The following is a 14,639-nucleotide window of genomic DNA, read 5'->3' as shown; positions in this document are numbered from 1 at the left end:
CGGGGCTGGAGGCGCTGCGCGCGGAGCTGCGGGCCGAGCTGGACGCCCTGCGCGCGCTGCTCCCGCCCCCTCCGCCGCCCGCCCGCCGCGAGCCCCGCGTCCCCCGCGGACCGGCCCTGCTGCGGGCGCTGGGCACCGCGAAAGCCCTGGCCGCGGGCGCGAGTTCCGCCGAAGACGCCTCAGACGGCCCGGCCGACGGCAGCGCAAGCCGGGTCCCGGCCCGGAAGAACCTCAAGAAGACCCCGGTGCCGCCCGGGGCGCCGCAGGGCGGTGGGGATTAAGCGCGGCCGCGCCCAAGGGGCCCGGGGCGAGGGGCTGGGGCGCTGCCGCTGGCCGAGGGACTTTGCTACCCCGGGGAGGGGCGGACTGGTGGCTCGAGGGGCGCGGAGGGAGAACGGTCCTCCGACGCCGCCTGCTCGGCTTGGGCATCGGAAGGGGCGGGAGTGCGGATGGCTCTCGAGTAGCAGGCCACCGCTGAGGTTCAGGCTGGAGGAGGGGCGGAGCCCCTTTGGGCGCTAGAGCCGGGAAGGGTCGGGCCAGTGTTCTGTCAGGCCCCAAGAGTGAGGTGGGGAGCGCCCTGGGCCCGCAGGTGGGACTCCTCCACCTTGGAGATTGCTAGTGTGATTTCAAGGGTCTCAAGGAGAGGGTCAGGCCCTCCAGCACTGGGGTGGAGAGTGTGACCCACACACCAAGCAACAGACACCGGGGATACGTGGGTGGCTGGGACACTGTCACTTGGATGCAGCCTCACTCAGGACAGTGTTACCCTGATGTACAACCACCTTCTAGTCCGGATCAGTGGACAGCAGCCTGATTCTAGCCAGCTTCATTCTCCTGACTGTCCAACCCACCCTCTCCTGGACAGCGATCTGGTCAGTGCCCCCTGGACTCTTAGCTTCGCTTTGAACAGTGACGCCAAGTCCGCTTAGCCCTCACATGGCCGCATCACAGGCAGTCATCCGACAGCAGTGTCTCTCTGGACAGTGTCAACTCCACCTACATCAGACTCTGCAGCCCACCTTCCCAGAGTGTCGCCTGGCCAGGTCTCACTTGGTACAGATAGCTCTTCACTCGCTGTCCCTGTCACCAGAACCCATCCGCTGAGCCGGGCCTAAAGTGCAGGGGCTGGAACCAGCAGCTTCTTACATCCTGGCCTTGGGGAGGCAGCAGCTGGAGGTGTTACTTAACCACACAGGGCCCAGGGTGTCACCCAGCTCGTTTATAAAATAAAATGTGTAATCCTGGGCTTTAGAAGTCTGGGGATCCAGGTGTGAGATGTAGGTTGGGAATTGGGGTGCCTTCTTCCTGAGAGGGATCTGGGGACGTCTGGGTCTGCAGGGGGGGTCTGTGGTGGAGGAGGGTCGCTCAGGAGTCTCGTTGTATGGACGGGCACATGGAGGCTTCTATGGAAGCAGCAGTTCGCCCAGGCCGCCCCTCCTCCACCCAGCTACACAGGGCCAAGATCAGTCTGTGTGATGTAGGTGGAGTTTATTGCAGGAAGAGGGTCTCGTCTGCATCCTAGGGCCCCCTTCAGAGCCATAAGCTGAGCCCCAGGCCCAGCAGAGCCCCAAACCCTCGGCCCAGGTTGGGGGCTGCTGCCTGGATGGAGGTGTAGGGGGAGGCTGAGACCCTGCGCCCACCGAGAGGCTGCTGCGGCAAGACGTTCTCCCTTAGCGGCGCCGGGTGCGAACCAGGGGCCTGGGCCAGGGTCTGGAACTGGGCCACCTGAGGGTACAGGGCAGAGGCAGTCAGGATACGCTGTGCGGGAGGGTGGCAGGCGGGTGGAGGGGGTTTGGGGGGCAGGGCAGGGTGGCGGCCGCACCTGTGCACGCCCAATGGGGACAGTGTCCTCAGAGATGGTCCAGAGCACCGCAAGCCTGCAGCAAGGCATGGTCAGCGACCCCTGATAGCGGTAGGAGCGAGAGAGGCCAGAGGTGCCCGGCAGCAGCGAGGCCAGTGGGAAAGTGGATGCCAGCTTCATGGAGGCCCCTGGGTGGGGAATGGGCAGCAGGTTGGAAGCAGCTTCCTTGTGCCTAGACACCCCCGCCCCGGCTGTCCCCGTTGAGCACCCCCCACCCTGTGCTCCTCATTGCGCGCAGACATGTTCCTGAGGCCCCACACGAGGGCCGAGAAGTTGGCGTTGTCAGAGTCCTGCTTCTGGGGAGGGGACTCCGAGTGAGAGGGTATCAGAGTGGGGAGGTCTCAAAAAGGGGGAACACTGAACGGGGTGTAGGAGAGACTAAGTGGGAAGAGGGTAGGTTCCCAGTGAGGGGTGTTTGCTGAGGGGGTCACCCCCACTGAGCCCGCAGAACCACCACCTCCCACTGGCCCCATCCTCCCACAGAACCCATCAAATCCTATAAACCCTTTAGAGGCCCCATTGCCCACCCAGGACTACACAGGCCACCTGCCCCCTCTACAGACCCCCACGGACCCCTTTCTTGAGTGCAAGCAGTCACCCAGCACCCGCCTCCCTGCCAGGAGTCACATGCCCCCTCCCTCACCACCAAGAGCACGGCCAGCACTGCCAGGCCGTCAGGGTGACCTCGGGCCTCTCCAGTGCTCAGGTACCGGGTGCTCATGTGGACCACGTGCATCTGGGGAGACACACACCATGGGAGGTACCCAGCTGCCCCCAGAACGCTCCCCCTGGCCTCCCTGGGCACTCCCACCACCCTTCCACAAGCCCAGGCCCACCTCCATGGGGCGATGCTGCCCATCCAGGCTGTGCTCTGAGCCCGCTTGCCCGGGGCACCCCCAGTGGAAGTGCAGCTGCAGCGCTCGGTAGGCAGGTGGTGGCAGTCCGGCACCCCGCACCTCCAGGGGGCTCTGTGAGCCAGTGTCCACGTGGAGGAGCACTGAGGGAGAGGTGGGAGCACATGACATCCTCTTTCCCCCACCCAGCTGCCCCTCTCGGGCCAGCCTGCTTCCTTCTGGGGCTCCACAGAAGCACCACGCAGTCGGTATCTAAGCCCCTTTGTTGGTGGCCGGGTGAGGCCCCCCACACCGCAGTGGAAACCCCACCCCCTGGATGGAGGGGAGCAGATGGACTCCTGTGGCTGGAGTCCTGATGCACTGCAGCTACGTGACTGTGGGGGTTGTGGGGATCCCAGGGCACCTGACTTCTGGGTATGTCCTGACTTCTGGTCCTTAGGGACAATGGCTGATTGCTACTGGTAGCGGGGTCCTGACATCTTTCTGGGGGAGGTCCCCAACCCCAGGGTACTGACCTGTATGACCATCATTCTCCAGTGTCCAGGGGCCTGGAGGTGCTGAGTCATAGCCTTGGAAGATGAAGGGTCCAAGGGTCAGGTCCTGCTGGACCAGGTGAAGGTCGATGTTGATAGGGGACTGGGCAGGGCCCTCACAGGCAGGGGCCATCTCCTTCCAGTGGGTGGGGCCTGAGGGAACAGGTCTGGGCTCTGTAGGGGGGCTCAGGAGGCAATATGAAGGTACACAGAGGAAGGTGGCCCCCCCACATACCCAGAGAATAGTCCAGTGGCAGGAAACTCCTCCCTGCTCGGCCCCAACCTGATAGGTCATGACTGACACCCTGCCCTCGCCAATTCTGGCCCGGTCATGATGTTTGCAACACCAAAATAGGAGCAAGCACACTCTGACATAGCCCTGGCAGGCAGTCTGACCCACGCAGAAGGGGGCTGGGAGGGTCTCCTGCCACAGGTCACACACCCACACAGGGGACCACCACCACCTGCTCACACGTGGGCCACACCGACAGGCTTACAGATTCTGCCTGATGCCAGCAGCTTGGCACACACTGCAGGACTGGGGAAGCCAGTAGCCACAGACCTGGACATGCAAGGGGACATTCACACACATGCTGCCTGCTGCTCAGTCACTGTGGCCCCGACCACAGACAGAAAACCCACAGAGACCACAGAAGCACAGTGTGTGGACCACTGCTGGCCACACTAGCACCCGACTGTGGCCACAGGACGTAGACTGATGCCACACAGCCTCAGGTGACACTGTCCTCACCACACTTTGGGTCCTGGGAGTCATAGCACCAGGCACCTGTGAATGATGGCAGGGTTTCAGGCAGGCTGTCTCAACCCAGGGCCGAGAATGGAAACACAGGGCTTAGGCAGTGGGTGGCAGGCAGACCCTGCTCTCCTGTTGCCCCAATTCTAGGAGCTCCCCAGGGCCTAAAGCGCAGTAGAGGGAATGGTGGGGGAGGGTAGGTTCAGGGCAGTGGGGCAGGAGCCTGCGCTCACCTTCCCAGTCGCTGCGCACCACCACCCCACTGCGAGGAAGGTGAGTGCCAAGCCAGGGGACCTCATGGTGCTGCAGTCAGTGGGCCGAGGCAGCCAGCAACTGTAGAGAATTTATTAGCGTGGTGGGCTAGGGGTGGGGCTGAGTTCTGGGGGCTCACAGCTGCATGGGAGGGGTCAGAGGGGCGGCACCCAGACAGGGCCTCCAGTGGGGAGACAGCTGGAGCTTGCCAGGCACTCGCTCTGATCCCGGCACCCCTGCAGCTGCCAGCAACAACCACCGGCATCTACCAGAGCTAAACGTTTTCACAGACTCCCCCCCACCCCACTAATCCTGAGGGGGGGGTGCTATTAACATGCCCATTCCCAGATGAGGAAACGGAGGCTGGGGACCAGGAGTGACACGCCAAGGACACCAGGAAGGACGAAGTTCCAGGGGGAGGGCATCTTGGATCCCAGTGCCTTTGACTTGGGGGGCTGGCATGTGGAGGATGCCCAAGACCACAGCCTCCCTTCTACTGGCGCAACCCCGGGGACCAAAGGGTCCCGGAAGCTGCTACCCTCTCTGCCCAGCCCCGGTGGGGCTTCTGCAGCAGCTCGAGACCCCGGAATCCAGCGGACCCCAGGCTGTGGCCAGAGCCCCAGTCACTCTCTTGGAAAGTGGGACTCCAATTTCCCCGCCACTCAAGTGTCCCGGAGAGAAAGTGACGCACTGGAAGGTGCTCAACGCTGGCGTCCCCAGTCCAGAGGACCTGGCCTTCCCTGAGGTGGGGCGCGGGTGCTGTCCGCGGTGCTGATGGGGCCAGCCACCACCCCGCAGGTGTTCAGGAACAAGGGCCGCCATTCCAAACCCCTACCCCCACAAAGTCCTCACCGGTGCCTGTCTTAGCCCTGACCCCTTGCCCGGCCAGCAGGCTGGGTCAGGAAGGCAGCAAGAGGACCCGCCTGAAGTTGAGTCCCCTGGGCACCCTCTTGTTCCCATTTCAGGAATTGGGAAATTGAAAGGACTACAATAAGAGAACAGAAGGAACAGGGGTCTCAGAGCCCCACGCCTGCCCCTGGCTTCCACAGGGTGCCCAACTCCTCCATGCACCTACTCCTGCACCTGTGCCTCGGTCCCAGTGTGGCTGGAACTCCCACCCCAGCTTGGGTTACACCAAGGACAGATCACACTTCTTCCAGAACACAAATTTATTTGGCATTTGGATGAAATGGTTCTCACAGCATCTTAAGAAAAGAATTAGTGCCAACCCAACCAAAAATTAACCCAAACTAAAAACCCTCAGTGAAAGGAAAACATAAAAAACAGGCATTGAGACAATGTACAGTATCGACACCCACCTCCACCAGGCAGGTCAGGTCTCGGGGCAGGAGGCCCCTCCCAAGAGCTTGCCTGTCCCTCTAGGGGTCCAGCGTGCCCGTCCCTGCCAGGAGCACAAAGGTCTCCACCAGGGCTGGTCTCAGGACTCATCCGACCACGGGTAACAATCAGATCTTACCAAGCACTGGTGGGGGGCGGGCTGCCTTGCTCCACCAGCTATGGAGACACAGTGGGCAGCAGGCAGGGCCTGCAGCAGCACTGCCCACAGGCCTCCTGTCCAGCCCAAGGACACCAGTGGGCTGAGCCACCCTGGACAGAACCCTGGCCAGTACAGAAACAGCCCCCCCCCCCAGTCTGCCTCAGGCCACCCTCAGTGCCTCCCACACACCTGACTGGCCCAGCAGTCCTTCGGTCCCCAAAAGAGGTCCTCCAGTCCCACACATTTGTGGCCTGCCCTGTACATCTGGATCTGAGGCCTGGGCCAGAGGTACAGGGTCTGGGAGGGGCCCTGAGCTGCTGCAGCCAGGCCCCCATGGGGTACAGCCTCCAAAGCAGGTGTGTTCAGGACCCTTCCCCAGCACCAACAAGGCCTGTGGCTGCTGCTCTGAGTCCAAAGCATGCTGGAGCCGCCACACGCTTCCTGCTTTGCCTTCAGCAGCCAGTATGGGCATGTGTGCCCGGGAGACCGCTCTCCAGCACCAGCCCCTGCTCGGCATGCAGCCCGCCTGCCTGAGGCCTGCCTCCAGCACACTGGCTCCTGGAGGCCAAGCCCAGGTCTGTGGGCCACTTGAGGCCCACAACCCATCCAGGGAAGAACAAAATGGTTTCCAACTGAAGACTGAGAATGTGCCTAGAAATGGACAGCACCACCAAGGCCTGTCGCCCCAGAGCACCCACTTTGTCACCCTCTCCTTGCTGCTGGTCCAGAAAGGCTGTGAGGGGCCAGGGAAGGGCTCTGTGCTCTCAGTTGAGGGCCACACCTCAATGCCACCCAACACGCCATGGCCGTCCCTGGAAGGGAGGCCCCATGGTCGAGTCCCCGGGTACCGTCACCACCTGCAAACACTTGGACAGGTATGCACACAACTCACACGCACACACAAAAAAGAAAAGATCCAGACGTTCAACGTAGAAAAGATATGGAGTGCTAAAAATCGCACAGAACCCGCTTAATCTCCAAACCTCAGAAACACTAAAAGCCCCGGGTCAGGAGACAAGACCACCACCCAGAAGCAGGCAACAGGGTCCCTCAGTCAAAAGGTCCCAAGCGGGGCCCCCAGCACTCCATGCTGAGGATGGGGAGGCGGCATGTGGCCACCGGGCATCAGCTTAGCGGTGGTGGTGGTGTGAGAAGTGGACTCCCAGGAGATGGACAGCCTGGGACATTGGTGTCAGCCACCCCTCCTTGAAACAAACAACCCTTTATGGCACAAACAAGGTAGGGTGGGGGCAAGCCAGGCCCGGGGGCAGATTCAGCAGGAGTTGGGGGCGTAGACATGAGCCAGCCCTGGCAGGGGTCCAGGGCCCAAGACACTCATGCGCACCCGGGGGCCATGCACAGCGGTGCTGGGGAGAAAGCCATGGGGTGGGGCCAGGGTCTCCCGGCACAGAACTAGGCTTGAGGGAGCCCAGCTGGAAAGAGTGCAGAGTCCAACCTCCTTCCAAGCTCCCCTCTTCAGGGCCTCGGGCACCAGAGCCACAGGCCAGCTCCCAGCCCGGGTCAGGGTACCAGGATGTTCACAGCTGGACCCGGGGGCCAACCCCACAGCAGCCCTTGTAGAGACCTCCAAGTCCATCTGCTCTGAAGCAGAGCTGCTACCTAGACCACACTGACGGTCCTCAGACACCTGCTGCCTGGGTGCACACGGTGGCCATGGGGTCCTCTGAGGGCCTGCATCAGCAAACCAGCCCAGGAGGGCCGGTGTGGCCCCACTCGGCCCTGCCCAAAGCCACAGGGCCTTCTCCATTCCCTATTTCTGACATCTGTGGTCTCATGAATTTTGTCATTCTTCGGCCATTTAAAAAGAAAAAGACAGTAACCCAGAGCTATGCACGTCTCCGAAGCCGGCATGGAGCCTTGGGGCAGGGGCTGGCCCCCCAAGGGCCAGCGCAGTGTAGCGGGGGCCAGGCGTGCTCAGGGGCCCTTCAAGTCTCCCACGGGGATCAAGGTTTTCTCGACAGCAAACAGGAGCTCCCCGCCCATTGGGGCCATGAGCCAGCCATCCTCTACACCACAGTATTAAGAGAACTTCGGCTGTGGCGGCCGCCCCCCGGCAGCCCCTCTGTCGCAGGGGCACTGCCACTCTGGGCGGGGTCGGGGGGCACGAGCAGGGCACTACTGCTGTCGGCAGAGTCTTCTAGGTCTGCCAGAGAGGCCCTGGTGGCGGGCAGAGGCTGCTCCAGGTGTCGGGGTGCTGCACCGTCACCGCCGCCATCCCCTGTGGCCGATGGGGCGGCCACTGCTGGCTCAAAGGCGTCATCATCTGCAGGAGAAGACAGGCAGTCAGCATGGGGCAGGTCTGGCTGGGGGGAGGGGTGGGCTGGAGGATCCTGCCTGAGTGCTCCCCACAACGCCAAGCAGGGGCAGCTGGCCCACAGGGCTCAACTGTGCTCGTCCCATGCCTCCGCCCTGTGGCCAGCAGCACAGCTGTGTGTGGGGGACATGCTCCGACAGTCAGCAGAACCAAGGGCAGACAGGGGGAAGCCCTTTCAGACTCAGGGGTCTAGGCAGCACGTTCATGACCTCAGTGAGTTCTTGGGAAGGGGCTAGGCAGGCAGAGAGCGGGTGCAGCCTTAGACCCAGAGCTGCAGCTGGACTATGGGACGACCATCACAGAGTACCGGGTTTGAGAGCGACCAAGGCAGCCCACACCTCATGAGAGGCGCCCTCTGGAAGTGTGGGGCTCAGGGACCCAGCTCCACCTCCCCTGGGCACTGTCCTGGACCTGCAGGCCTGCTACCCTGCTCTGGAAGCACTGGCCCCCCAACAGCCTGGTCCACTAGCAGCGCCCCTGGCAGGAAGCTTGTCTACCCTGGCCCTCTGACCACAGATTGTGATAATCTGGGTCCCAAGGGCAGGGGTCAAATCCAAGTCTCTGCTGCCCACAGAGGCCACACAGGCATGGGAACCAAATCAGTGCACAGATCATGAACACAGCAGTGCCGGCCCTGCAACGTCCATCCTGCTGCATTATGCGTGCGTGCGAGTGTGACGCCAAGGGAGACGGGACGGGACACCTGTGCTGCACGACGGGGCCAGGCCAGGCTGTGGGCAGGGCACCGGGACGGTGAGACCAACCTGCCAGTCCCACACGGACAACAGACTCAAGAAACCGCTTTCTTCCCACTGGACAGGAAGGTGTAGTGTGTAGGGGTCTGCTCTGCCCAGCGCCCGGCCCCGCTCTTCCCAAGGGCTGCTCACTAACAGGTGTTCTCGGGAGGGAGGCAGGGGTGGGGGACCACCCTGCCCACGACAGACAACTCCACCCTAAGGGAAACCTAAGCGAAAGCAGAAGGCTGGGAGGCAGGAGGGACCACTGGGCCTCGGCCCTGACGCCCTGCCCAGGGGCTCACCTGCAGGGTCGTAGAACACCCCGTCTGGGTTGATGGCAGCCTCGTAGGGGGGCGGCGGGTCGTCGGGCTGGCCAGTGTCCGGGCACTTGTACGCGGTGTAGGGCGGGGGAGGGTCGTGGAAGTGGAAGGCCCCACCCTCGCCGTCATCAGAGAGGTGCAGCGGCGTGAGGCCCGTGCCAAACCCGTCGGGGCCGTAATCGAAGCCAGGGATCCTGCGGCCGAGGTTGAAGTGGTGCACTGGGCAACAGGAGGGAGACACAGAGCTAGTCACTCCCGTGCCGCACTTGCCACGTCCCCATGGCCACCTGCCCGCCACACCGAGAGCACAACTCGCCCTCTCTACCCTCCTCCACCACCGCTGGCGCCCATCAGCGTGCTGCAGGCCTCGGCCCCCGCGCTCTGTGGTCTGGGTCTGACCCATGACCGCTGTGGTGAGCTGCCCACTGATGTGGGGTCTTCAGACCTAGCACCGTGGTTCTGAGCCCCCACCCACTCCCCAGGGACTGGGGAGCCTCAGCTTGCTCATGGAGCCGGGGGCTCTGGAAGCTCCATGGAGGCGCAGCTGCTGCAGAGAACCAGGGCTGAGGAGGGCACTGCTGTCTTCACCGGGCAAGTCACCCAGCCGGCAGGTGCCCACCCTCCCTGGGGGAAGGGCCAGGAGCCCCAGGACACAGGGGCCTGGGCACTCACGATTCGCTCCAATCAGGGACTCAATGCGCTCACGGCGCCTCTGGCGCAGCCGGTGGACCATGAAGAGCAGCAGTGACAGGATGAGGAAGGAGGAGACGCAGCTCACAATGAGACGCATCCCGCTGGCCATGGAGTCCAACAGGCTGCTGCCATCTGCGCGGGAGGAGGAAACGCTGCTCTGTAGGGGGAGCATCAGCCCCCGGGCTCCCACCAAGACGCCAGCCATGGCCCGGCCCACCTCTGCTGGCCAGGGCAATAGGAAGGAGCCGCAAAGCCTCTCCCTCTGCCCGTCCAGGGGCGGGTGCCTGCCCCACCCTGCCCTCCACCTACCCTTCTGAGGCTGGGCCTGGAACCCCTCAAAGGGTTGCACAGGGAGCCCAAAAGGACTGCGCCTCCAGCTGCCACATCTAGTTCCTCTCTGACTTCTTGCCACAGCCCCATAAGGAAGGAGAAACATCTCTCATGCAGAACTGAGGTCAGCGGGGCCAGGTCAGTGGCTTGAGTTCAGACCTAGGCTCCAGTCCCACTGGCGGAGCGCAGAGCTCTCTGCCCCTCCCTGCACCCAGCAGAGCTCGTGTGTGGATGCGCAGGTGGTCCCAGGAGGTGAGGACATGGCCTTCGTGGGCCCCAGAGTCTGTTTACAGCCCCACCCGCCCCTCGGCGGTTCTAATTTCTGACCCTCCCACACCCACTTCACCCTCTGCTGGTGGGGAGATCGGAGGCACAGAGTGTGCCCAGCACCGCCGAGGGCTGGGCGGCACTCCCGGTCCCCCAGGATGGAGGGGAGCGACGCTGGGGGTACCTACTCACACAGGCCCCACTCACTCTGCTCCACAGCCCCCACCGGAGCAGGGCCGGGCAGGGAACCCGCAGCAGCTTGGGGAGAGGGCTGGAGTCGGCCTGCACCCGACACCTTGGGCAGGGGCAGTGGGCATGCAGACCTCACCCTCCAGCCCAGCCTTCCCATGTCTTGAGCTGGTGGAGGCCACAGCCAGAGGGCACTCTGTCTTGGACCCTGTGTCCCGATCGCACGTATCCAGGGTCTCACCAGGGGCAACTGCACCCCCAGGGACCTGCGCGATGGCAGGTAACACGTCAAATTGTCCCCAACGACGTGGGCGGTGGAGACACCTCTGGCATTGGGTGCAGTGGCCAGGGATGCAGCTCAGCACTGTGCCAGACACCAGACAGCCCCCGCCTGGGTCTGGCTTGCCCTGCCCAGCACACCAGCTTGCTGGGCACTTCCTCCAGCGCTCCCAAGATGGAGCAGGCAGGACGAGACGCAAAGGAAGAAAACCCTGCTGGGCAATTCTGGGGGCTCTCACCTATGTGAGGTGGCCTCTCCCACAGAGTCACCGGATTGGAGCCAGGAGGTGGTCCTGGGAACACATGCCTCCAGACCTGGGGAGGAGGGACTGGGGCCGTGGAGAGCAGGAACTGGGGCCGTGAAGAGCAGGAGGACTGAGTGTGGACTCCCACCCTTGGGACAGCTGCGCCTGCCCCGAGGAAACGCTCCAACACAGGTGCTACCTGAGGGGCCAGAGTCCCAGCCTGCCCACTGCCAGGCTCACACATTCCTTCCTCCCACAGGGCTGAAAGCTTCCCCCAAGGCTGCATTTACTGCTGACAATGCTGGGGAAGTAACCGTGGAAAGCACACATCCTCCCACCAATCAGCTGCTGTTTCGACGCCTCTGACCTTCCAGTCTCAGGAACATTCAGTCCCCATCGTGGGAGAAAGTCCATCAGCCCAGGGGGCTGCTAACACGTCTGGTAATTGGTGGCCAGCTCAGAAAACCCAGGGGGCGGGGAACACCTAAAGAAGCAGCCCCTTTGCAATGACTAATTCTTAATCAGTTCTAAAAAATCCCAAGGACTTGATCAAGGTAACTGACTGTCCCTCTGTGGTGGTCACCAGGAGGAAGCACCTGCCATTAGACACAAAGAAGAGAGCACTGTCCCAGGAGATAGAGCCAGAGCCAGCCAGGGGTTCCTGGGGGGCCCGCAACATGGTCGGCTCCTCCGCAGGGCTCCAGAGGTCCCCCGTCAGCTGGTCAGAACCCTGCAGTAACGCGCCCAATACCAGTGGGTGCCGGGTACCCTGCGGGCTGGGGAGGCCTGAGTGCACTCCAGCTCCACGTCCCCGGGTGGTTCCACGCAAACACTGCCTCTGCCCTCATCACAGCCACAGGTTTGGGACACGTGCCAGAGCACCCCACCCCAGCCCTGGGGAGCAGGGATGGCTGTCGCCGAGGGGCCTTCACACACAGCCTCCAGCTCCCCTCCATGGGCCTAGGGTGGACACGGCCACCACGGCCGCCCAAGCTGCTCTGCAGGGGGTCCCCAAGCCCGGGGCTTCCACATATCCCTGCCCATGTCGCTCACATGCTCTTTCTCTGAGGTTGTGAATTCACATGGCGATGTCGCCTGCACTGTTGCGGGGTCCCTCTGCTCAAGCTGCAGAGCGGGGTCCCACCCACTGCTCTCTGATCGGAAGTGGAAGAAAGAGGGTCACCCAGGCCTCTCTGGTGCAGCCAGGGCACCTGTCAGGGCCTCACCCTGCCCTGCACTGCGGTCTTGCTTCTGTGGGACCCTGGGTCTGAACACTGTAAGGCACCACAGAGTGGGGAGGAGTTTTATATCAAAATTGCAGGTTAATATTTAATCTTCTTAAAGAGTGTAACAATAAAGACTGAGGACAGCAGCAATACAAGTTGTCATCGCCCTGTGCGCCGCGCTCAGATACAGGAAAGCTCCAGTGGGCGAGGCCCAAGCTGGAGCCGGCCCGGGGTGACAGACAGGGGAGGCAGGCCCGTACCCGAGGCTGAGCCCTGCTCACCTGGGTCCAGGCACATGAACTTGCAGCACTCCTTGGGGTCCTTGCGGTACTGCTGGCAGCCCTGGGGCCGCTCGCACAGGGCGGCCACGCACATCTCGGGCTCCCCGCCGTGGCAGGTGCAGCTCAGGCAGGGGTCGTCCCCTTTCGGGGTGAAGTAGAAGCCTTCGTCCACCACGTTGTCCTTGATGTCGACACATGTCTGACCTGCAGCAGGCACCCACAAAGACGCACGTGTCACCGGCTGGAGGGGCCCCTACATCCCACCCGGCTGGGTGAGCGTGATGCCCAGGGCCTGGGAAGGGGGACCTGGGTGCACCCCCATGCTGCAGGCCAGCCCGTGGCCGCAGGGAGGGGCTGGGAGAGGGGCGCTGGGCTCACTGTTGGGACAGTGCAGACAAAGAAGAGTGCCAGGTTCTGGGAGAAACCCTTGCTTTCAGGTGCCCAACACGTCACGTGTGAGAGTCTCTTAATCTAGGGGGCAGGTGCACAGCACCAGCCCTCTGGACGTCAGAACGCATCTCTAACGAGCCTCCCAAGAAGCTGCTGGTTCTGCTCGGGGAGGCGGTGCCAGGACCTGAGACACTCGGTGAGGCCGTGCAGTGGAGGAGGACTGGCTGGGGCGAGACCCAAGAGGGGGACGCAGGCCCTCAAGCGGGAGGAGAGGGACAGAGGCGAGGACACAAGGGATGGGGTCCGTGCACAGAGAGTGGCCAGCGCGCACGTGGGTGCTCACTTCTCTTGCACAGGAACGAGGACTTGTCGTGGCAGCTCTCGGCGCGCCAGCTGTGCAGGTCGTGGTGGCGGAGAGTGGGGAAGTGGAAGCACTGCAGCTGTGCGCAGAACACGCCGTCACCCTCAGCCGCGGCCCCCGCGAACACCGGGTCTGGGGGCAGGAGCACCTCTGAGGAGCCTGCGGGAAGTAGCGGGCGTTAACAGCGGAACATCGACGGGCAATGGGGAGGACCCACCTCTGGAGACCAAGGTCCTTGAGCTGGACCAAGAGCTTGCGGACCTCATGCTGGCAGGGGTCCCGCTACTATAAAGCCGGGAGCGAGCACACTTCAACCTCAAGGAGACGGTTGAGAGACTGGAGGGGAAGCGCCCACACCCCGTGAGGGCCGCAGAGCCCGACAGGAAGGAGAAAGACGCCGCCTCCTCCCTGTCAGGACTCAACCGGCGAGAAGGCGTTTCCACCACTGTCTAGGAGACCAGTGAGTCCAGGAGTGTCCACAGCGTCCTGAAGGCCAGCACCTCTGCTGGGGTGAGGGGTCACCCCCAGCAGCTGGGACTGGGGCAGATGGAAAACTACCAGAAGTATCCTCCACAAGGCCCCCTGTGACTCCAGGGCCTGGAAACCCACAGCTTTTTTTGTCAGCCACTCCTGGGGGAGATCTGAACACATTCCCTCTCTGAGAATGTGGATGTTGGGGGGCCTCAGCGGGACGTTTGGGGGACTCAAAGGATGAGCTGACATCCTGCCCAGGAGGGGCCAGTGTTGTGGCCCCTCTGCTCCCTGCCCCCTAGGAAAACCACTGCCCAGGGCCCTGACCCTTCTCAACACCCTTCCTGTCTGTGCCTTCACCCACCTCCCCGTGTGGAGACACAGCTGGGCACCTGCCACAAGGTCACCCAGGCTGGGAGACAGGGGAGCTCTGCCCACGTGACCTTCCTTCGCTCTCTGCCGTGAGGGGACAGAGGGAGCTGCCTGGGGTCCCCGGGCTCACAGTTCCTCCCTTGTCCTCAGAGATACTTCAGGATGTGTTTGGGGAAAAGAGCAGCCCCGAGCTCAAGCCAGAGACCCAAGGAGCAGCCCCAGGAGGGACAGGCAGGGCAAGGGGAGAAACCTGCTGGAGCCAGGGTGGCAGGACAGGATGCAGGCCACGGGCCATGAGCAGGGACACAGCTGCCCACAACTGCCACAGCTCCTTACGTCACCAGGATACATTCCAGCAACTCAGCAGCAAATCCCTAAAGCAACACACATG

At 62.9% G+C, this 14,639-nt stretch overlaps 2 protein-coding genes across 7 annotated transcripts in view; both read right to left on the bottom strand.

The window, feature by feature from the left end:
* Positions 1–1,530: 1,530 nt before the first annotated feature.
* Positions 1,531–3,681, bottom strand: LOC102520525 (carbonic anhydrase 15). The gene is made up of 6 exons (XM_032472241.1): positions 3,231–3,681; positions 2,698–2,858; positions 2,505–2,597; positions 2,096–2,157; positions 1,823–1,994; positions 1,531–1,725 (listed from the first exon to the last, which is right to left on the bottom strand). The coding sequence occupies exons 1-6, from the start codon at positions 3,541–3,543 to the stop codon at positions 1,531–1,533; spliced, it is 996 nt and encodes a 331-aa protein (XP_032328132.1). The 5' UTR covers positions 3,544–3,681.
* A 1,727-nt stretch (positions 3,682–5,408) lies between these two features.
* DGCR2 (DiGeorge syndrome critical region gene 2) overlaps positions 5,409–14,639 on the bottom strand; it is a 41,596-nt gene continuing 32,365 nt past the window's right edge. For all 6 annotated transcript variants that reach the window (XM_032471858.1, XM_032471859.1, XM_032471856.1 and 3 more), the window contains 5 exons: positions 13,388–13,564; positions 12,655–12,858; positions 9,817–9,969; positions 9,127–9,363; positions 5,409–8,036 (listed from right to left, as the gene is read on the bottom strand). In XM_032471858.1, coding sequence (XP_032327749.1) covers positions 7,780–8,036; positions 9,127–9,363; positions 9,817–9,969; positions 12,655–12,858; positions 13,388–13,564 — 1,028 coding nt within the window. In that variant the 3' untranslated portion in view covers positions 5,409–7,779. The remainder of the gene's footprint in view (positions 8,037–9,126; positions 9,364–9,816; positions 9,970–12,654; positions 12,859–13,387; positions 13,565–14,639) is intronic.

This window comes from Camelus ferus, chromosome 32 (assembly GCF_009834535.1).
Source record: "Camelus ferus isolate YT-003-E chromosome 32, BCGSAC_Cfer_1.0, whole genome shotgun sequence".
In the NCBI taxonomy this organism is placed as follows: domain Eukaryota; kingdom Metazoa; phylum Chordata; class Mammalia; order Artiodactyla; family Camelidae; genus Camelus; species Camelus ferus.
This window is presented reverse-complemented; position numbering and strand designations above follow the sequence as displayed.

What these genes read in the sequence shown, in the direction of transcription:
- LOC102520525 (XM_032472241.1), bottom strand. Translation starts at nt 3,543, where the DNA reads ATGACCTATCAGGTTGGGGCCGAGCAGGGAGGAGTTTCCTGCCACTGG. An exon ending in GGCAGCATCGCCCCATGGAG is followed by an intron (nt 2,598 to 2,697) that starts GTGGGCCTGGGC and finishes GTGTCTCCCCAG; the next exon opens with ATGCACGTGGTCCACATGAG. An exon ending in TGCTGGCCGTGCTCTTGGTG is followed by an intron (nt 2,158 to 2,504) that starts GTGAGGGAGGGG and finishes TCCCCTCCCCAG; the next exon opens with AAGCAGGACTCTGACAACGC.